General features: G+C 50.2%; 1 protein-coding gene across 4 annotated transcripts; it reads right to left on the bottom strand.

Moving 5' to 3' along the window:
• Positions 1-1,450: 1,450 nt before the first annotated feature.
• On the bottom strand, positions 1,451-19,947 carry DAPK3 (death associated protein kinase 3). Of its 4 annotated transcripts, none has more exons than XM_077121146.1 (10): positions 19,844-19,941; positions 10,136-18,867; positions 9,251-9,353; positions 8,993-9,158; positions 8,407-8,536; positions 8,194-8,242; positions 7,475-7,501; positions 5,327-5,479; positions 4,860-4,905; positions 1,451-4,385 (listed from the first exon to the last, which is right to left on the bottom strand). In XM_077121146.1, the coding sequence occupies exons 3-10, from the start codon at positions 9,298-9,300 to the stop codon at positions 3,849-3,851; spliced, it is 1,158 nt and encodes a 385-aa protein (XP_076977261.1). In that variant the 5' UTR covers positions 9,301-9,353; positions 10,136-18,867; positions 19,844-19,941; the 3' UTR covers positions 1,451-3,848. The 4 variants fall into 4 exon arrangements, with proteins under 4 accessions (XP_076977261.1, XP_076977260.1, XP_076977259.1 ...); XM_077121145.1 differs by having other exon boundaries at positions 18,707-18,867; XM_077121144.1 differs by having other exon boundaries at positions 8,993-9,353; positions 18,707-18,867; positions 19,902-19,947.
• Positions 19,948-23,029: the final 3,082 nt, after the last annotated feature.

Raw genomic sequence — 23,029 nt, 5'->3', positions numbered from 1 at the left:
CCCAGACTCCAGCTCCCACATCTGCTCCCTCCACTCCATTCAGCTCCCTGGGGCCGCTGGCACAGCTCAGAGACTTGCTGCCCACGTGGAGATTCCAGCAGTGCCTCTGCCACCGTATCTCGTCCCCAAAGTGGGAACAGGACAGTCCAAAGGCTGCCGGGGGCCCAGACAGGGCCTGACAACCCCAAAGGTCCTTCTCCGTGCCCTCAACCGAGACTGGGGAAACTGAGGCCACGCTGAGACTTTTCCAAGACAACCCCAGTGGAAAAGGACAGGGGTGGAGATTTGTCTTCCAAGCAAGGACGCCTGCTCACTGTTCCTCCTGAGTAAAAGCTGGAGGTTTCTTCTAACTGGACCAGCAGCCAGGTTTGCCCACAGTCCTGTACCCCATCCGCTCCGTGCTCCCTGAGACAGAAACGGTGCTCACATCCTGCTCCTGACTGGTCCCTGCCATGTGATGCGGGCTCTTTCTTCGTGGCAGGCAGGCAACCCTGAAGGACAGATTCTGATATCTGGTTCCTGAGCAAATCAGGGTGCCCACTGGTCTCCGGTTGCACACATCTGCGGAAGGAGTTCACGACAGAAGAGCCAGCCAGACGGCATGGGGGCCACAGGACAGCTGGGGCGGCCCAGCGCCCATTTACAGAGACGTTAAAGGGAGAGAGACGGGGCACCCCTGTCGGGTGACTTCTTTTGGGTTTCAAATGTACACGTGCAGGCACACAGAGACTTTTTCTATAATAAAAACTTTTTTTTAAAAGCAATTCTACATAGTAACAGAAAGATAAATTATTCAGGTCAATAATAAAAATAAGACAAAAATAATATTTTGAAAAGAAACCCAACTCATGGCAAAAAGGCAAATTATTCAATTCAATAATAAAAATAAAATCAAAGCAATACTCAGTAACAAAAGACAATTTTTTAAAAAATGGGCAAAGGGCCTGAGTAGCTATTTCTCCAGTGAAAATACAGGAACAGCCAGGGCTGGCCATGAGGGAAACGCAAATCAAAACCAGAGAGACACCAGTCCCCCACGCTGGGGTGGCTGGAATAACAATAACAAAACCCCGGAAATAACAAGCATTGGCAAGACCGTGGAAAAACAGGAACCCTCACAAATTGTTTGGGGGGGGTATAAAATGGTGCAGCTGCTGTGAAAACCAATCTGTCAATTCCCCAAAAAGTGAAACACAGAACCACCACATGGCCTGGCAGTTCTACACGTAGGACAGACTCGAAAGGACGGAGACAGGGATGTGGTTTGCACGCTGATGTCGCAGCGGCATCACTCACAGTAGCTAAGAGGCAGAGGCAACCCAGCGTCCATTCACAGACAGACGATAAATAAAATGAGGAATGCTGGGAATGCCTGCCAGCACATGCTACGACATGGCTGAACCTTGAGGACATGATGCTGAGTGAAAGGAGCCCACACAAAGGACAAACGTCGTATGAACCCATTTATACGAAATATCCAAAACAGGCAAGGTGGTGGCCAGAGCCTGGGGGAAGGGAACAGGGTCTCTTCTGAGGGTGATGAAAAGCTCAAGATTTGACAGCAGTGCTGGCTGAACAACCTTGCAACTACTTTTAAAGGGTGTGGCACGTGACTCACATCTCAGTAAAAAGAAGAATGCTGGAATTAAAAACCAGAGCCTGCCCTCAGTGCACAGGATGAGGTACCCCAGTCTCGGTGGAGCCAGCGAGGCTCACATCAGCTCCGGGGAAGGGTGGGAAGCGTGGGAAGAACCCCCACCCCCATCCCCCAAAGGCCTGTCAGCAGGTGAGGGGCGGTGGATTGTCCTCAAAGCAGGGCCATCACTGCGCCCCTGCCTGCCTGGAAGTGGGGCCAACCCTGCTGAGGGGTGGCATGTGGGTACTCTGCACTCAGGAGAGCCCCCTGCACGCTGGAACCCTTGCCCAGGGCAGTGAGGACAACCGAGGGTGCCACCTTTGGGCAGGGTGGGGGACAGCATGTGTGGCCTGGCAGCACCTGCCAAGCAAGGAGCAAGGGCCCAGGACACCTGGTTGGCCCATGACTCTTTTTGCCATGAGGAAGACAGAAAGGAGGCCCCTGGAGCCGCAAGATTTGAGCCGCCTCTGAGGCCTCCTAAGCCAAAATTAGTTAAGCCTGTCTCCCCTTCTCTCCCCATTGCACAGACAGACAAACAGCAGACAGGAGAACAAACAGCAACGAAAGGTCAAGCCACCAGCAACTACAAGGAGGTTGCCCCTGTGGGCTCTGAAGCCCACGAGCCACTGTCACATCAGGCAAACCGGAAATGTGCTTGCTTTTGGTGGGTGCCTCGCTGCACGGGTGGGGTCAGCCCTGCGTAGGTGCAGGGGGTAGGCAGGGGGCTCATGCCCCTCTACTGGGCCTTACAATAGGCAGTCCAATGCTGGCCAGTCCCTCCTGCACCGGGGCCTGTCCCCTCCTGCCAGTTCCCAGCATGCCCAACCTTGGAACTTCTCTTGGACCTACAGAGGCTGCAAAGCTTCCTCCCTGTGTGTGGCCAGCGTCCTGGGATCCCAGGCAGAAGCAGGGCCAGCCTCAGCGGGTTCCAAGAAGCCAGTCAGACAGCGACCTCTAGTGGCAAAAAGTAGCACTGCTAGCATCAGCCCCGTCCCCAAAGCAACCATGGTTACTGCCTTGGGTTCCTGGCCAGGCTCATTTGGAAACACCAGAAAACCTGGAATGAAATGGGTTTCTGTCTGCAGGACAGCACAGAGCCTTGTGTTCCAGGAAACACCAAAACTCTCCCAGGAGGGGACACCTAAGGCGCATAATTCTGCACAGCATTCTAGGGGTGCCATCCTGGGCAGCCCACCCTAAGCCAGGTGGGGCCAACAGTGGCTGAAGCAGGGCTGGCCGGTAGGGTGGGGAGGGGCCAGGCAGGACTCACAACTTCCCAGGGTGATTGGTGATGGGGGTGCAAAGAGTGCTGCTGGAGGCTCGCACCCCAGCGTGCTTGGGGATGACGGGGCATGTGGTGGGACTGTAAAGGGGTCCCTGCAGCCAACACACAGGGCTCCCCAACCACCTCACCTGGCACACGAAGGGGGTCAGACACAGGCCCTGGTGCACTGTGTCCAGTCACATGCTGTCCCCCCCCAACACCATCTCCATACCATCTCATGACAATGTCCCTGTGACCAGGATGTGGCACTCAGCTTGGCCCCTGGAGCCCCAGCCCGGCCTGGGTGTGCAGTGGAAGGGGCAAGCACCTGGTGGTCAGGACACAGGGGGTGGGGGAAACTGGGCTCAGAGACCTGTGCCACCAGTGGCCAGGAAGCAGCCACCTTCTGTTTCTGAAAAGAAAGAGCTAGACTGCCAAGCCACAGTGTGATTCCCCTACAAACCCCAGCAGTGAGGACATGTCCCGAGCACGCTCAGCTGGCAGCTGAGGTCTCCTGCACTGGGCCAGGAAGGAGAGGGTGTGGGGTGGCAAGCCAAGTCTGCTCCGAGTGTCCCGTGTGCAACAAACGAGCCTTGCAGCCTCCTGCCCAGACCCCGAACACCGCCGAACAGGTGCGATACATCTCTGTCCACCATGGCAGTTCAAGCTCCTTGCAGTCCCAAGGGAACGCTGCCCAAAGAGCCCAACGTGGCTGACGTGGCAGAGGAGACCAGCCCAGGATGCAGGAGGGGCAGGCACTGAGGTCTGTGCAGAGGTCACCACAGCTTCCTGCTGCCTGCCCCTCCTGGGACAGGGCTCGGGGAGCAAAGGGCTGGATTTCTGGGCTCTGGGGAGCTCACCGGCGTCCAGCCCAGTGCTCTCGAGGGGTGAAAGAGAAACCACAGGGAGGGTACCCCCAGACCACCTGGCCCCTCAGTCGCGGGGAGCCTAGCGGAGGCTGCACTCGCCGCCCTGCTGCTTCTCCAGCTCCAGAGCGCGTACCAGGTCCTGCACAAAGCGCATCTCGGATGCCACCTGCTTGGCCAGGGCCTCGTAGCGGTTCTCAAGGCGGCTGAAGCGCCGCTTGAGCCCACTGGCCCCCAGCAGCGCCCCCTTGGCCTCCTCCTGGGCCTGCCGCTTGAGTGCCTCGGCCCGGTGCAGCTCCTGCCGCAACCGCCGCAGGTCCTGGCCGATGCTCTCATGCTCCTCCCGGTACCAGGCCTCCTTCTCCTCGTAGATGGCCGTCAGCGCCTCGATGTCCTCACGGAAGTGCCGCTTGCTGCGCTCCAGTGCGCGCAGGCCCTCCTCGGCTGCCGCCACCTCCTCCAGCACCTGGGAGAAGCGCTCAAAGTTGACGTAGGTGTTGTTGGGGGGCATGCTCGAGTGGGACTTGATGGTGTACTCCTTGAGGCGCGTGGTCTTCAGCCGCCGCCGCTCTGGCTTCTTGCCGCTGTCCTCGCTCCGCACGTTTCGCCGCTTGATGGCCTGGGGTGGGGGGGTCAGCCGAGAGCAGGGGCTGGTAAACCACGGCCCACGGGCCAAGGCCAGACCCCAGCCTGCTTTACTAAATAAAGTCTTACTGGCACAAGGACACAGCCATTTATCTGCAGCAGAGCTGGCAGCGGCCCCGCCAGGCGGAGGGTATTCCCGCTGGCCCCTTCCAGTAAGCGTTTGCCACACCTGGCCTAGAGTGACCCCCTGAGAGGTTCCCATGGGGTGAGCCCATTGGCTGTGCCGCAGGCAGCCAGACCAGGAACTCAAGCTCTGACAGCAACTCGCCGTGTCTCTGCCTGGGCCCAGGCCCCCTCTCTGGGGACCGCGCCCCCCCCCCCCCGCCCCGATGTTGGCAGCATGTCAAACCACCACCCTGGAGTGGGAAGGGACCGCGCACTCAGATCCCACAGACAAAGCACACAGCCTGCAGAAGGGGACTGGGCACCCAGGGTGGCCCCCACTCACCTTGATCCAGGAATGTTCCAGGCTCTGGGCAATGGTCATTCTCCTCCTGGAAGACACCCCCACCCGGTCAGCCACACATGCACCGTCTGCACTGCGTCCCGCCCCACTCTCTTGACGAGGGTGAGCCCCAGGGTTCCGGCACGTCCTGAGGGGTGTCGTGAACCCAGGTACCTCCAGGAGGGTGGGCAGGCTACGAGACTAGGCCTCGCACCTGGGGAGGAAACCACGGCACTTGGGGGCACCTGCCCAGGAAGGGGAGCTCAGGGTGGCCAGGATTTTATTCTTCTAGAAAGAAACAAAAATCTGAAGTTTTATGCCAAAGCGCCTATTTTAAAGGCTGACAAGAGATTCTTAAATTCTTAAAAGCGCGGTGTGAGCCACCCCACAGCCACCCCTTTGTTCTCCCCACCCCCAGGAGGGCACGCACTTCACGGCCTTCCCTGCCAGGGCATCCCGGGCTCTCCTACTTGGGGTCTTTGACGAGCAGCCGTCGGATGAAGTCCTTGGCTAGCTCGCTGGTGTTGCTGAAATACTCCTCGTCAAAATCATAGTTCACGGCCGAGATGTTGGTCAGCGTCTCCTGCTTTGTCTCGCCCAGGAATGGAGAGGCGCCGCTTAGGCTGGAAGAGGGACATGGGGACTCAGATGGCCGCCCCCCTCCCATCCACAAACTCAGCAGCACCCGACCCCGTCCCCCAGCTCCATCCCCCACTCCCAAGCCCTCTCCCCCACTTCCTCAGTCACCACCCAGCCAGGTCAGGCCCACAATGGGGAGAAGCCAAAGGCAGAGGAAGAGCTAACAGCGGGGCCCCATTCCATCACTATACATCTGCATTCCTCTAGAACTTTCTCCCCAATATTTCCATGGTCACTAACCAAAATCCACTGCGCACCCATTGATTGATGTGGAAATGTAAGCAGAAACAGCATCCATGGAGATCTGAGAGGACCTCCCAAATTGCAAAGAGAAAATGGAAACCACACAGCGGAGCATCCCGGCCAGCACCACAGCAACCAGGGGTCACGGTCAAGATGACCAAGAATGAGCCACAGTCACCCTGTGGGCCTCCCAGCAGGATACACCAAGGAGGGCAAAGCTGCCTCTGTGGGGTCCTTCCTGACCGTGCACAGCCTTGGGCTAATCATGACACAACTTCAGACCAACCCGAACTGGGGGGCAGTCTCAACACCTGGCACATCCTCTTCATAAAAGTGTCAAGGTTGTCAAAGACACCATAAGACTAGACAACTATCCCAGGTTGGAGGAGACCAAGAGGGTGTGACAACTAAATGCCACATGGGATCCCTGATGGGGTCCTGGACCAGAAAAGGGACATCAATGAAGAATCAACTCAGATAAGGTCTGAGATTAGACAACAGTCATTCCCGTAAGTTTCCAGTTCGGGTCACTGTCCGGCGGTTGTGTAAGGTGCTCTCACTAGGGGAGCTGGGTGAGCGGGGTACAGGAACTCTATACTCATTCTGTGACTTTCCTGCAACTCTAAAACTATCTCAAAATCAGAAAAAAAATAACTGAACAGTGTCCCCTCCCAGAGCCTTCAGGTCTGATCACTATGTTCATCTGACAAAGAAGGGAATCAAATATGGGAGGACATTTGCTTAGGAATGGAAATGAGGAAAAATCAAAGTGGTCATTATTGGGACATACGAATAAAACGTATGGACTGTCAGCTTTTATATCAACATTAAAAGGTCTGGAACTTGATAACTGCACTTAAGGTGATTATGCAAATATCTTCGTTCTTACGGAACATAAATGGCAGTATTAAGGGTTCAAGAGGCATAATGTCTACAATCTATATTCAAGCTTTCAGAAAATGGATAAATAGACAGATGGACAGAAAGAGATGAGAGAGGGAGGGAGAAAGAAGGATGGATAGATGGATGGATGAACAAAGAAAGATATACGATAGATGGATGAATGGAGAGAAAAGGATAGATGGAGAGATGTTAATTGTATAGTAGAAAGAGATGATGGATGGACTGACAGACGACTGATTGATTAGACAGATGATGGACAGATAAGAGAAAAGCAGATATAGATGACAGATGGATGGATGGATAGACAGATAGATGGATATGGCAAAGTAACCAGATTGTAAGAGTTGGTGAATTTGGGTAACTGGGTGGGGGGATATTTTTGCAATGGTCTTATATTTGAAATCAAAGCCAGGGCCTCAAGGTGATGGCTTTTCCACCAGTTCTGAGAGATGCCAAGCTGGTGACAGAGAGGCAGGCAGGACACAAGCTCTCCCGGCACAGGGCGATGGAGTGACCATTTCACAGGAGGGCACCAGGCCTGCTCAACTCTCCAGAAGCACCTGGGGCAAGAACCACACCTTTCTCTCCCACACAAGACCACTACTCCCTTCCCCCCCTCCCTCCTTCCCTCACTCCCTCGGGGACATGCCAGGTAGGGTGCTGGGCTCCTGCCTGAACAGGACGGAGACCCCTGCCCTCACAGACAGCCTCCAGCTACCCTGCACTCGCCCATGCTCCTGGCTGCTGTTCAGACAAGGCTGGCGAGGGTGAGGCCATCTCCAAGGGGATGGGGGTGGGGTCACAAGGACAGAAGAGATGCCGCAGGGACTCACAGGATATACGTGATGACACCGATGCTCCTGGAGAAGAGGCAAGGAGAGAAAAGGACTCAGCTCGGCTGCTGGGGTGAAGCCCTGACTCCCAGGGGAAGGCTGAGCCATCCACAGAGTCAGGAACAAGGAAGACAGCTAGGGACACCAGGAACCCAAGGCAGGGCCTGTCACAGCTGAAACCTGGACCCTGCTGCCTGCAGGCCCCACCCAGCCTTAGCCTCAGCAGAGAGTGACCAGGCTGGACTCCTCCACCAGGGTCCAGGGTCTCAGCTTTGCTATCTATGCATCTCGACCTGCCTTGCAAATCCCAGCTGAGACAGAAACGGCCCCACAGGTGACCCAAGGGAAAGGCCTGAGGTCTGCTGTGGGATGCAGCGGGACAGCACAGGTTGGACTGGAAATCATCTCAGGCTTGGCAGACCACAGACAGATTCTGCTTCCTGTGCTTTTCCTGTTCCTTTTTCCCACCACCCTTTCAAAGTGCTGAAACTGTTCTTAGCTCATGAGGCCCACAAACTTAGCAGGGGTTGGGTTTGGCCCAGGGGTCACAGTTTGCTGAGCCCTGATCTGAGGTAATACGTCATCCCCCTCTCCCCAGCCCCGGGACCCTGCAGCTCCCAGGGACCGTAAGGGTGGAAATCAGGGCCGGGAGTAGGGGTACCCGTGTTCAGGGGGTGCTGGACTCAGATCAGCAGCCAGGCAGGGACCCTGGCACTTACCACATGTCGGCCTCCAGACCAAGGGGTTCATAGTTAACGATCTCGGGAGCTTTGGGACAGGGAGAGAGAAGAGAAGGGTCAGGGTCGGCCCACCGGTGGCCAGGACTGAGGACACAGTGTCAGGGGAACAGCACGGCTTTCCAGGACACCATCTCACACGCCCCTGGAAGGCCTCCAGCACCCCAGGCCCTGTCACACCACGGAGGCCCTCACCCACGAACTCTGGGGTGCCAAAGATGTTCTTGAACTCGTTCCCTGCCTCGATCTTGTGGGCGATGCCGAAGTCGATCAGCTTGATGCGCGGGTTGGGGACGTTCTTATCCAGAAGCATGATGTTCTCTGGCTAAGGGGTGAGGAGGGAGGGCGGGTGTGAGAAAGGGTCCTGCTGCTTCTCCCACCCGCAGCCAGCCTGCAGCCCACGAAGAGGCCCCCCAGCCCCCACTCCACTCAGGCCCCACGGGAGCACGGACTGACCCCACCCAATGTGTCCCAGGCCTGAGCCCTGTCTGCCCGCCCACTGCGGGATGGGCAATGGTGCCAGGGGACCCGGAATTCCCTGGGCGGCTCCTGGACTTAACCTTGGGACCTGGATGCCACAGCAGAGTCTGCCTGAGAGGGCAGAGGGGGGACTCTGTGCCAGCTCCGCCATCTAAGTTATTCCAAAATAAGAGGTCCTTAAAAAGTGCAGCAACATGCCACTTTGAGACGCCCGCGGTAAAGAGGCGGGGGCTGCAGAGAGAAGCAGTGATCCGAGGGCAGCGCGGCTCTCCAGGAGGCAGGGTGGGCCAGAGGGACTCACCTTGAGATCGAAGTGGGCGATGCGCTTGGAGTGCAGGTAGTGGACGCCGTCCAGTATCTGCTTGAGGAACTGGGTGGCCTCGTCCTCGGTCAGCGACTCCTTCTCGGCCAGGAAATCGAAGAGCTCGCCGCCCGAGACCAGCTCCAGGATCAGCACCACGTCGGTCCTGTTCTCGAAGATGTCGTGCAGCGTGATGATGTTGGGGTGCCGGATCTCCCGCAGGATGTCCACCTCCCGCTCAATCTCCTCCCGGCTCACCCCGCGCCGGCTGGATGAGAGGCGGCGCTTCTTGATGAACTTGGCGGCATACTCCTTCCCGGTGCCCTTCTGCCGGCACTTCCGCACAATTGCAAACTGGCCACTGCGGGGCGCGGAGGGGGAGAGGAGGAGGGGACGGTGGGGTGTGGAGGGGAGCGGCAGAGGCTCCTCACACCACCCCTGACCGTCCTTCCAGCCAGGCCAACGCCAGAGCCGCGGGGGACCCAGGAAACCCGGGCCCCGGTGGGAAACCACCCAAGCTCCTTGGTGAGCGAGTCCCAACACCCAGCACCTCTGGATGTTCCTCTCGTAGATCCCAGCACCCGACAGGTGTGCGCTTCTGGGAGCACAGAGCCACACACGCCAACGTGTTTGCAGCGGCAGTTTCACAACAGTAAAGGATAAGAATCAGCTAAATGATTATCAAAAGGGAACTGGACACCGATGCTCACAGTGGCACTATTTACAAGTGCCAAAAATGGAAAATAATCCAACTGCCCAACAGACAAGTGGATAAACAAAATGTGGTACATACATACGATGGAATACTATGCAGAAGTAAGAAGAAATGAGGTCCCAAAGCACATGACAATGTGGATGAATCTTGAGGACATAATGCTGAGTAAAATAAGTCAAATATAAAAGAACAGATACTGTAAGATTTTGCTACTATGACTCTGGTAAAAGTAATCTCAGAGGTGACACTGCAGAATATAGCAGACCTAGAGATACACAGACAGACACGGGGCATGTTAGTTTGCTAGCTACCGGAATGCAGTATTACCAGAGCTCGAACAGTTTTTAAAAAGGGGAATTCAATAAATTATAAATTTGCAGTTCTAAGACTATAAAATTATCCAAACTAAGGCATCCAGGAAAAGATACCTTAATTCAAGGAAGGCCAATGAGTCAGGAAACCTCTGTCAACTGGGAAGGCACATGGCTGGCATCTGTTGGTCCCTGGTTCCTGGCTCTATTGCTTTCAGCCTCTGTCCCTGTACTGGTTCTTCGCTTTGCTTCTCTGGGCCAGCTTTCATCTCTTGGCTATCCTTGGCTCTCTCCAGGTTTTGGTTTACTTAACCTCTCACGGTGACATCTGCTGGGCTCCAAACATCCGTATCTCTGTTCTCCATGTGTCCACATCTGTTGTCAGCTCTGCTCTGAAGTTTCTGTCAGCTCTGAGGCTCCTTTCTGTCGTTTCTGTCATTTCTGACTCTCTCCAAAATGTTTCCTCTTTTAAAGGATTTCAGTAAACTAATCAAGACCCATCTGGAATGAATAGAGTCACATCTCCCTCAAAAGATCACACCCACAATTGGGTGTATCACATTGCCATGGAGATAGTCTAATCAAAAGATTCTAAGCTACGTTACTGAATCAGGATTAAAAGATTCAATAATGCCTCCACAAGACTGAATCAGGATTAAAACATGGCTTTTCTGAGGTACATAGTATTTTCAAACCGGCACACAGGGAAAAGGTTGAACTTTTCCTTGAGGTTGAACCCAATGAGGTTGAACTTAAATGCAAGAAAACAGAAGTAATTGTAACTAATTAGCAGGTTTATAAGTAACACTGCCATATTGAAGGTGAATACGACTGAAATAAGATGTATAATACCATGTATCCTATTGATTAAATCTAAAGTTATAAATAATTTCTTGATAAACTATTTTAAAGGTTTGGTATCAGACAAAGAGTCAACAGTACAGGGGTATAGCAGGAAAACTAAAAATGCATGTTATGGCCAATAGTTAACAGGAAGACATCAACAGTACCACAGCATTACCAGGGCAATTAATGGGGGGAGAGGGGTAAGTGATAAGGAGTAGTTTGATGTGACATTAGGTGAGGCTGTGTTTATCGGTTCTTTGTCCCAATAGACCAATGAAAATCATCTAAAATTGAGAATGGTGCTGATTGGACAACCAAGTGAGGATATTGTAACACGGTTTGCTTATTTTGGACATTATCCATGATGCCCAACAGATAAGAAGGAGCTGAAGGGTACACTGAGAAGCACAATGGTGAACTATGACATATTTATACGATGGGATATGGAGAGCTAAAAAAGGAAGGACATTGAGAGGTATGCAATGGACCAAACAAACCTTGGGGACAATGTGTCGTACAAAACAAGCCAAAACAAAAGAACAGATATGGAAAGGTCTCTTTCCGAGAATACCTGTAAGAAAATTGGAGCCTGGATTGTAAATCCTTATAGCAGCCACACTGTCTGAAGCTGTAAATCAGGTTCTAGAATCTGAGACACTGAGCTATATGTGTATCAGCTAGTATTGCCCTGGAAGCTGGAGTAACTCTATGACACTGAAGACCCAGAAAGGGAGTGCGGCAGCCCTGAAAGTCAGCACAGCTATATACAATAACAGTTGAAGCAACCGAGAGAGAGATCAGGCCTCAACTAGAGATAAAAACAAAGCCAGTCTGGCTGGGACTAAAGTAAATCAGAACACAGTGTAAAAGATGACAGTGTCTATACTCTAGACTTTCACCTACCGTAAGAGACCAAAGACATTTATTATGTCTAGAACCTAAATTATCTGTAACACACAATCTAAATCAACCTGTCTGGATAGCTCATACAACCCAAACTCCTGGAGTCCAGAACAGAAGCAAGACCTTATAATTCTGTACAGCATTAATGTAATACCAAGACACATCTCAGACTATGGTGGGCTGATTATTAAAAAGTACCAGTAGAGTTCCCTGAGGGTCTGAAAAAAAATAAAAATGGAACTATTAAACTTCCCTATCTGGGAAACCCCAGGTACCCTCTCAACCATGGGGACTTCCAAGAAAATAGGCCAAGCCCTTGATTTTGAAACTTGCCCTTATGAAACATATTTCTGTAGTGGAGAAGCTAAGACTGCCTCTAACAAGGCCTAAGAGTTGCCTTAAGGAAATCTCTTTGGTTGCTCAGATGTGACTCTCTAAGTCCAAATCTACAAGGAAAATCAATACCCTTCTCCCTATGTGGGACATGACACTCAGGGGTGAAAGTCTCCCTGACAATATGGGATGTGACTCCCCGAAATGAGTCTGGCCCTAGAACTGTGGGATCAACAATACCTTCCTGGGCAAAAGGGGAAAAGAAGTGTAATAAAATAAGGCATCAGTGGCCAAGAGAATCAAAACAGAATCAAAAGGATATTCTGGAGGCTACTCTTAGGAAAGCTTCAGTTATATATAATTGCCATGGTTTGCTAAACCCCAACCAACATCACTCCTATTAACTCTTAAGAACACCTAATGCTCTAATTGAGACTATAAAAGTCTGCTTTCCTGGAACCTATCATTTCTAGAGGGGGTCTAGGCCAGGTAAATCCTGAAATCCAGAGGGACGAGCCTCTGCAAGATTATCAACTAACTGCATCCTCTATCTTTAGTGTCGACACCCCTCAACATGAAAAAGTCAAAACAGGCATTGCCTAAAGATCCCTATAGATTGGGAGAAGAACCAAAGGAGAAGAAGGTGTTATAACAGATAAAACAGAATTTAACAAATGAGTATGACTGCTGAATCACCATACTAACGTTTCTTTTAGCCCCAAGTGTTTTGGAGTAGTTGGAAGGAAAAATCTGAAATAGTGGAATAGTGACCCACAATAAACACTGAAATCTGTTCTGTAACTCCTTGTTGAAGTATATTTTGAAAATTATTGCTTTTTCTTTCTTTTCTTTTATATATATATTTCACAATAAAAAACATTTTTTAGGTGGTTCAGCGGTAGAATGTGCGCCTTCCATGGGGGAGACCTAGGTTTGATTCCCAGACCATGCACCCCCCCAAAAAAAAATTTGTTTTAAAAGGGGAGGGGAAACTAGAACAGATTACAGTCAATCCGGCAGAATTTTAAGCAGTCCTTGTAAAGAATGGAGGCGGGTCCTTATGAAGAGGGAACAAGAACAGAGGGCCATGACTGCTAACTGGGAAAAAGAGAAGTGCAGAGAATAAGGCACAGGATGTGCTCTTCTTGTGTACAAAACGGTGTCTCGGGTACAGATCCATCTATGCATGTATGCGGGGGGGGGGACATCTGGAAGGACACACAGCAACCTGTGACAGGTACCTCTGAGGAGTGGCACTGAGGCAGAGGAGGCAGGAAAGAGGGACAACACTTTTTATTTGAGACAATTCTAATTGAAACTTTCCCCCACATATCTCAGCTTATTATTTTTTAAAAATTGAAGAGGGAAAAATTGTCATGGACTTCCAAGAGCTCCTTAGGCAGCGGGCAGGGTGAAAGAAAGGCCTATGCCTTCAAAACAAGAGAGAACAGAACAGCGAGGATACGGAGAAACCGGAACCCTTGTTGGTTGCTGGTAGCAAGGTCGAATAGTGCAGCTGCTTTGGCAAACAGCCTGGCAGCGCCTCAAAAGGTTAAAGGTGACCTTACATTCTGACCCAGCCATCCCACTCTGTAGAGAGCCGCTTTCCGGGTTTGGCCTAGTGGACACGCTGCAGCCTGCTCTAGAGTTCCCCCCGCCCATCGAGTGAGCCAAGATGGCGCTCACATCCTGCTTCCGCAAATGACGCACACGCCCACCAACCCTATCTTCCAATCACCTCTGTATACGTGGCACTAACCTATTGGGTTTGGGCACAGTATATAAGAGGTTACCCGGACGGGGTGGGTGGAGACGACCCACAGGGAGCCGTGCCTGACGGCCGCATAGAGGTTGTTCCCCCGCGGGAAATTTCGCCCGCGTGGAACCTGTAACAGAGAATGCAAGCTTAACTCCAGTAAAGGTCTGTGCTTACAACTGCTACGTGTCTTGGACCTGTGTTTCTCACCAGCGCGGATTTGTCTGCGTCTCTCTGTCTCTCCTCATTGTCTCACCCGCCGGCCGGGGGCTTGACGCTGAGCGAGAAGTCGCGGACACCACTCCTGCGTAACTACCTAAGCCATATGAAAATACACATCTACCCAGAGACTGGTACGCAGAGTGATTAACAATCACCAAAACACAGAAACAACCCAAACGCCCATCCACTGTTGAAAAGATACACAAAATGGGGTCCGTCCACTAAATGAAATATTATCAGCTATAAAAGAACGAAGCTCTGACAGACACTGCAACCCTGAACACATGCTGCTCAGCGAAAGACACCAGGCACCAAGAACCACACAGTTGAGGATTTCATTAAATGAAGGGTCCCAAACAGGCAAATCCAGAGCAGTGGGAAATCCCTGGGGAGACAGGGGATAGAGAGTGACTGCTAACAGGTTCAGGGTTCACCAGGGGACAGGGAGTGGTAATTAAAATGTTCTAAAACTAGATAAAAAGCCACTGAATTGTATACTTTAAAAGATAAATTTTATGATATATAAATTTTGTTTCAATAAAGCTGTTAGTAAAAGAAAAACGCCTCATACCAAAACCAGGCAAAGATATTACAAAAAAAGAAAACTACAGACCAATCTCTCTAATGAATATAGATGCAAAAATCCTCAATAAAATTCTAGCAAATCATATCCAACAACACATTAAAAGAATTATACATCATGACCAAGTAGGATTCATCCCAGGTATGCAAGGATGGTTCAACATAAGAAAATCAATTAATGTAATACACCATATCAACAAATCAAAGCAGAAAAATCACATGATCATCTCAATTGATGCAGAGAAGGCATTCGACAAGATTCAACATCCTTTCCTGTTGAAAACACTTCAAAAGATAGGAATACAAGGGAACTTCCTTAAAATGATAGAGGGAATATATGAAAAACCCACAGCTAATATCATCCTCAATGGGGAAAAATTGAAAACTTTCCCCCTAAGATCAGGAACAAGACAAGGATGTCCACTATCACCACTGTTATTCAACACTGTGGTGGAAGTTCTAGCTGGACCAATTAGACAAGAAAAAGAAATACAAGGCATCAAAATTGGAAAGGAAGAAGTAAAACTATCACTGTTTGCAGACGATATGATACTATACGTCGAAAACCCGGAAAAATCCACAACAAAACTACTAGAGCTAATAAATGAGTACAGCAAAGTAGTAAGTTACAAGATCAACATTCAAAAATCTGTAGCATTTCTATACACTAGTAATGAACAAGCTGAGGGGGAAATCAAGAAACGAATCCCATTTACAATTGCAACTAAAAGAATGAAATACCTAGGAATAAATTTAACTAAAGAGACAAAAAGAAAAACGGGGGGGGGGGAATGAAATCCCTGGAGAGCTGTCCAAATTCTTCCACTGTCCAGACACTTGATTACAGGAACGCTGGCTCTAAGCCAGGAGTCAGCCAACTTCTTCTGTAAAGCATCGGACAGTAAAAACAGTTTAAGCTTTGAGGGTCTTAGCCACAATTCTTTTTCTTTTTTCGTCATCCTTTAAAAAAAGTAAAAATCATCCTAAGTTTGTGGGCTGGATTTGGCTCATGGGCCATTGTTTGCTGACCTCCTATCAAGGGATTATACCGATGACCATAGAGAAGGACAAATCCAAAGCTGAGGTTCTGGGCAGGAAATTTCCACAACGTGCCTGCAGTGGCCAAGAAGAAGGCAAGTTGGCACTGTCGAGGGCACGTGGACCAGCATTCTCAAGGGCAGAACACTGAAAGCAGGCCTTGAGGATGGGCGGGATTTCTGAACTGGCGATGGGAGTCGGGTAGGGAGGGGAGAGTCAAGCAAAAGGAGCCTGAGAGGAGGCTTCAGAGTTCAGCCCACCCAGACCTGTCTCCAGACAGGCCCTCCTGGTCTCCAGGGTGAAGGATCTTCCCAGCTAGAATACAAAGGCCGAGAGGACAGACTCTGCCATCTCCTGCTTCTCCGTGTCTTAACTTCCACGGACCCAGGACAGCTGGGCACACACAGGGCCCTCAGTAAAGGCTTCAGGCCTTAATCCAATATACACTTGATAAGGACCTACAACAGACCAGACCCTGCACAAACAGCGAGAAGACACGGGCCGATTCAGACGCTGGAATAATACATGGCCATTTGTAGAGAATGGGGTGACCTGTCCATGAAGCCGCAGTAAAGCAGCTTTCCCAGCTGATGTTCACATCAGCGGATTCAAGGAAGAAAACGCTGGAAAAACACATACTAAACTGACAAGAAGGAATGTCTCCACCAGGGGGCGATCCTGCCCGCCCCCAGGTAGGTACCTGGCAGTTTCTGGAGACGTGTGGCTGTCTGGACAAGTTGAAGGGGTGCTACCGGCATTGAGCAGGCTGGGCGCCAGGGATGCTGCTCAGCCCGCCCCGCAATGCACAGGACAGTCCCCACCGCAGAGGATGACCTGGCCCCAAAGGTCGGCTGCGCCGAGGTGGGAAACCCAGTCTTAGTACATTGTCTATTTCTGCAAAATTAGGTGATAGGGGGTGGGGGCAGAGGCTCTGGGGGAAGAGTGGGGGACAAAAGGCACCCATCTCAGAGATGAGTCAGTGCTGAACCCATAAAGATGAGTCAGAACTTATCACGTGGAGAAGGGAAACCACCTGGGAAGCAAAGCAAATAGCATAGGCCAAGGGTCAGCATAGGAGAAGGGTCAGAGCAACTTCCACCAAATGCAAGGGGTTGACAAACTTTTTCTTTAACGGGCCACGGAGGAAATGTTCTCAGCTTGGCAGGCCAGACTGTCTCTGTCATGACTGTACCTTTCTGTAATGCAAAAAGCAGCTGACATGTAGTCCAGTGAGCGTGACTCTGTTCTGACACAATGTTAATTATTAACTACAACTGTGAACCCTGAGGCATGAACAGGTCATCGTTTTCACATGTCATGGAACTTAATTCTTCTAACTATTTTTTTCCCAGCCATCTAAAAAATGTACAACCACGGACTGTACAAAATAAGTGTCAGGGAGGGGAAGAAAAGGAAAAAAACAAAACAAAACCCAATGTCAAGTTGGATTTGTCAACCCCTGAGTAACTAGATCAATAAACTGAAGGAAAAGGCGCACTTGAACTTGGATTAAAAAAAAAAAATCAGAAAAGATACAGATGATGAAAATACAACTCTGTGATTACATTGTCTTTAACCTTATGCTTCAGGTACCTCACAGAATGTTCCAGAACATTACATACAGCTGTGCTGTCCAAATTGGCAGCCACTAGCCATATGCCCTCAAAATGTGGCTGGGCTGAACTGAGCTGTATAAGTGAATGCAAACAATACACTAGCTGTCAAAGGCTTCAGACCTAAATAAATACATAAATAAAAGCAAAATATTGAGGCATTTTAAAATACAGATTACGTGTCAAAATGATAATCATTAGGATCTATAAAGTTTAATAGCCTATTATTAAAATTCATTTCTCCTGTATCTTTTTTATTTTTTAATGCTCCTAGAAAATTTAAATACTTTAGATATGCGACTCATGTTATATTTTTATTTGGGCAGCGCTAGATCTTTGCCTGCTTTCTTCTAACTGCATAATTGCCTAATATTCCTGTCAATGGATGTCACAGGTTTTGGGCAGCCAGGAAAGTAGTTTTCCACCCCTTGCTTATCTGCCATTACTATAGTAACTGACCCTGTTCTTAAATAGCCGGGTCTATACATGTGTTTCCACTGAATTAATTCCTACAAGTGGAACTGGTGAGTCAAAAGGAAAGCACCATTTAAATCTTGTTGCCTTTTGCCAAACTTTCCTCCAGTGGGAGACTCTAAGAGGCGTTCAACAATGAAGGATATGATTTCTCCAGGGGGTGGAGGTGGGGGGGGTGCTTACTCTACCATTCTAAGGGAAGAATTTCTAAAGGAAGGAATTAAGGATTCCAAATGAGTCTGGAAACTCTGTCTAGGCTGGGCACAACACATGGTATGCTTATTTACATTCCCATTAGGTGACATCATGGGGCTGCCAAGGCGGCTCCAGGAAGGCTGGCCAGCAGCAAACTCACCAAATAAGGTTTGAAGGGCCACAAATCAGGGTGGGCCTAGAAAGTGACTGGCTACCCTGCAGTGTGTGTTTAGGGGGTGGGGAGGGGGGGGGGGTCCTCAAAGGGACCTTGAAAACCCAGCCAGGCAGGAAATCAGCTGCCTCACTGGAATGGGAAACCTCAGCTTTTCCCACAAGAATGTAAAACAATTGGCAGGGACACGGGCCAGACAAGAGGCCTTCCTTTTAAATGTGCAGAAGCTCGAAGAAATTCTCCAACGGCTCATCTCATACAAAAGAGAGTTAAAAGAGGGGGACTGGCCTCTAATAAAATTACTAGCACCTATTGTTCTCATCTCCTGTGCCAGGCACCATATTTATTCGAATGATTCCATTTTGCCACCAAGGAAATGCAGAGGGAATGTCAGAGCGAAAATTCCAGCCAGGGCTGGCTAACACTGAAGACCAAACCCATTCTACCAACACATGCCGCTGTCTCATTTCTGCTTGAAGAGGAAGTTCCCATTCAGAAAAATCCTGCAGCCCCCCTTTCCTCCCAGCAAAGCCCAGTCAGAGGAGATGGCTCACCTGCCCAGTTCCTCCCCCATCTCATAGTATTCCTCCACATCTTCCTGCCTGAACGTTGACATGGTAGCCAATCTGCCTTCCAGAAACTTCTGCTCCAGTGGAAGTCCAGTCATTCACTGAAGTCTGGGAACAGGGCCTCAGGGAGACCGTTCACCATGAGCCTGAAGGAAACAAGGAAGGCAGGAGCTCAGCCACCAGGTATTTCTCCTATAAAAGCAGAATGACCCGTTCACTGAAAGTAAGTTTCATATCACTTCCCCAAAAGCATTTAGCCGGCTGGACACTTTCATGTGTCCTCTTGTGTGGAGGCCGGAAGCACCCAGAAAGATTGGCGTTACCTCACTGTAACACCTTCACCCCATCCCCAGGCCTCCCACCAAGCACAGAGGACCCCACAGCTGCCCCACACAGAGCCCCAAGCTTTCTCTGCCTCCCCCTCCTTGACTTCTCCGGACCTGCTCTTCCAGAGTCCTCAACACATTCCAGCAAGTTCCCCCACACCCCAGGGGCTGCCAAACTTCCCAAGGTAGTTCTAAACCAACAGACCCCCATCTGCTTCGTCATCAGCTGACCCCATGCACCTGGACGGGTCTCTGAAGTCCCTCCTCGGCGGTCGCCATGCCCCCGCCTCTTCCGCTCCCCAAACCTGAATTCCCCAGGAGCTGGGACACCGCCTTCCAGATTCCTGCGAGCCCCCTCGGCCCTCTTGCGTCCTCCACTGTCCTAGGGAGACTAACCTCTTCCTCGTCCTCCCTCCTAAACGTCCCCCAATTCGGTCTCCCCCAGACCCAAACGAGCCCCCTTGGGGCTCCTCCACGCCACCCCCACGCCCGCGAAAAGGCTGCTGTTGAGTCTCCTCCACTGTCCTTCACCCCAAAGAGGCCCTTCGTGGACCCGAGTCTCCCCAACCCCTGACCTTCCTCCCCGAGGCCACCACGCCCCTCGCGGGCCCCGGACCGGCTCCTTCTCCGGCCCGAAACCCCCAGGGAGTCTCCAACGCGCCCTCCACAACCTCCCACCGTCCCCGTGTCCTCCAAGAGCGCTCGGCACGGCCGCGCCCCCACCTCGAGAACCCTCCCCAAGAGTCTCTGCCGCCCCCACCCAGCCTTCCGGCCTCGACACGATCCCGCTCCGCACCCTCCGCGGCCCTCCGCGGCCCTGAACCCCAGGCCGGTCCTGCCGCCGCCGCGCCCACCGCCACCGCCTTAGTCCCCCGCCGTCGAGACTGCCGCGACGTGCCGACCTGCGTGACGTCACCGCGTCCACTAGTGCCCGCCTTCCGAGATGCGAATCCCACCGCCCATTGGTCGGCGCGCCGCGCTGTCATCTCGGTGCCCCGCCCTCCACCATCTGATGTCCTGCCCCCCTCCCGAATGCGGCCTCGCCATTGGCCGACGGGCTGACCTGCCCACAATTGATTGGCTGAAAGGAACGTTGGTCAAGCTGACGGAAGGAAGGCCAACTTCCGAGCCCGGGACCTCTCCTCCTCTGACCCGGTCCTGAAGCGTGGGGGCCGGATGCTAGAGTTCAGCATCCCACTTCCTTCTTTTCTTGAGTAACTTATGACTCCTATTGGTCTCAAGATAAATAACAATAGCTAGCATTTCCTGAGCATTAGAAGGTACCAGAACCATAACCCTAGGAGGTTAATATTTTCCCCGATCTACTAACGAGGGAACAGACCCAGGGAGGTTAACCAGCCCAAAGTCACGCAACCAGTAAATGGCATAGCCGAGATTCATCCCCAGAGAGCCAAAGCTGATGCCGACCCACGTCCGAGGCCACTGGGCATAAGACCCTGCGCCCTTTGGTCTCTGCCGACAGCCTTAGCCTCATCCCCTACCAATCTCCCCTTTTTTCAATCCACTCCAACCCCACTTTCCTTCCTTCTGACTTGGAACATATAGTTGGCTCCTCCACGTCTCTGCACGAGATGTTTCTTCTGGCTGGAATTCGCTTTCTTCCGCACTTCTTCACTTTAAGTGATGCAATTCTTTTGACAACACGTGTTGCAAATACAGTAGTCCAGCATTTTAAGGTTTTAATGAGGTATCATTGACACAACATAATCTTATCTGTTTGAACTATGCATTTGGATTAGTGTTTTGTTTTTATAACCATCACATCTATTCCCACAACTTTTTCATCATCCCAAATAAAACCTCTGCACCATTAACAATAACTCATTTCCCCCTCCCTCCAGCTCCTGGCAACCAATAATCACATCCTACCTCTGTGAATTTGCCTATTTCCCCTATCTCATATAAAAGGAATCATACAATATCTGACTTTCTGAGTTTGGTTTACTTAGCTCAGCGTATTTTAAGAGTTCACCCATTTTGTTGGCTCTATCCGAACTTCAGTCCTTTTCACGGCTAAATACTATTCCATTGCATGGATATGCCACATCTTGTTTATCCATTCATCCACTGATATTTTAGATGTTCCCACTTTTTGGCTGTTATGATTAATGTTGCTATGAACCTTTGTGAACTAGTATGTTTAAGTCACTTTTCAATTATTTTGGGTCTATACCTTGGAGTGAAACTGCCAGGTAATTCTCTTAATTTTTTGAAAAATAGTATCTTTTCCAGTGGCTGCTTAGCTTTACATTACTACCCTCAGCCATGCATGAGTCTCCACATTCTTGCCAACACTTGCTATTCTTACTTTTTCTCCCCTCCCATTAACAGCCATCTACTAAGTGTGAAGTCCTATCTCACAGCAGGCTTGATTTGCATTTCCCTGATGTTGAGCACCCATTTAGGTGTTCATTATCCATTTGCCTATTTTTGGAGAAGTGTCTATTCAGATCCCTTGCCCTTATCAGATGTGATTGTTTCCCACTCTGCATGTTATCTTTTTACTTTCTTGATGTCCTTCAATGAATAAAGGATTTTTTAGTTTTTTTATGAATCCAGTTCAGCTATTTATTTTGGTATATTTATTTGTACATTTGATGGGAATCCCATGGGTCTTAGGCTGTTATTTTCCTTTTTTTTCAGCTACTAATTGGGTAAACTCAATAAACCCATTTCCAAGTTCACTGATTCTTCTGCCTGCTCAAATCTACTGAACCCTTCCCACTGAATTTCCATCTCAATTATAGGCTTGCATGCCAGAATTTCTATTTTATTAGATTTTATTATTTCCAAGTCTTTATCAATATGTTTGTTGACACCATTCTCCTGGTAGTTTAGTCCTAAGCATACTTTGCATTGTTTGTTTTTGAGCACAGGACATTTTGAATATTGTAATGTGGCAACTGGTTTACTTTTCTAAGCTCTCGTCAAGTCTGTATCCCTTGTTGCGTGTGGTCCCTAAAGTCTGTTCCATTAGCTTATAGAAGCTTAGTATTTTTTAAAACACCAAGCAAAGAAAAACATTCTCCCAGTCTTTATACATTGGCTGTATTGGGGCACCCCTTTCACGTTTAATCAGGCCATTTACACTACCTTAGCTTTCACCTCCTGCTCTCAAGGAGCCCGCACATCAGCCAGAGATTAAAGCTTGGGTCTTCCCAGGCCTTTGCTGAGCCAAGCACCCAGTCCTAGGCACACGTGTGACTGTCCCAATTCTCCAATGTACACAGGAGTTCCCAGCTCTAACTTACCCATTTCTCAATGTCTTCCTCCACAGAATTCTCCACCTATTGCTCTCCCTTGCCCCACGCCACTGCAGCTAATTCCATCACCTCTAAATGCTTTTAGCAAACGGTAACTGGGAATTACCACCGCTCTGGAAACACCCTAGGAGCTGTGAAACAAATACAAGCCCTTGTACTGGCCCTCAAGAGTGCCACGAGACAGTTCTTTTGAGGTCTGTACCTCAAAAGAAATCGCCAGAGCAAAAGAAATTGCTCCGGAAATAGCCAGGTGCACAAGGAGCGTGTGCTGCTGTCTTCACAGCCACCGCTGGTCTGGCACAACACAGCCACTTTAAGTTTTCCCCTGGCTGTTTTGATTCCAAAGTTCTGCAAAAACTGATCCTGACAGGTATTTACCAGCTTGTTATTAGTTTTTTTTTTTTTCTGGGGGGTTGGGGGGTAAGAGAGCTGGAGTTCTCTATTCTGCCATTTTCAGTTCCCTTTGTACGTTTTTTTTTTTTTTTTTTTTTTTTTAGGATGGGCAGGCACCAGGAATTGAACTCGAGTCTCTGGCATAGCAGGCAAGAAATCTGCCACTGAGCCGCCATCGTACCACCCCCTCTGTACTATTTTTAAAGGGGTATTTTACACGTTTTTTAAAAAGCATTAAAATAGTGGCTAAGTATATACAAATATTTGATACGAACAGAGCAGTGACAGCTGTCTAAATGTTGCTC

This window comes from Tamandua tetradactyla, chromosome 11 (genome assembly GCF_023851605.1).
Source record: "Tamandua tetradactyla isolate mTamTet1 chromosome 11, mTamTet1.pri, whole genome shotgun sequence".
In the NCBI taxonomy this organism is placed as follows: domain Eukaryota; kingdom Metazoa; phylum Chordata; class Mammalia; order Pilosa; family Myrmecophagidae; genus Tamandua; species Tamandua tetradactyla.
The sequence above is the reverse complement of the archived record's forward strand: the minus strand, read 5'-3'. Positions and strand labels throughout refer to the sequence as shown.

What these genes read in the sequence shown, in the direction of transcription:
- DAPK3 (XM_077121144.1), bottom strand. Translation starts at nt 18,819, where the DNA reads ATGACTGGACTTCCACTGGAGCAGAAGTTTCTGGAAGGCAGATTGGCT. An exon ending in ATGGGGGAGGAACTGGGCAG is followed by an intron (nt 9,354 to 18,706) that starts GTGAGCCATCTC and finishes CGCGCCCCGCAG; the next exon opens with TGGCCAGTTTGCAATTGTGC. An exon ending in TGGCACCCCAGAGTTCGTGG is followed by an intron (nt 8,243 to 8,406) that starts GTGAGGGCCTCC and finishes CCTGTCCCAAAG; the next exon opens with CTCCCGAGATCGTTAACTAT.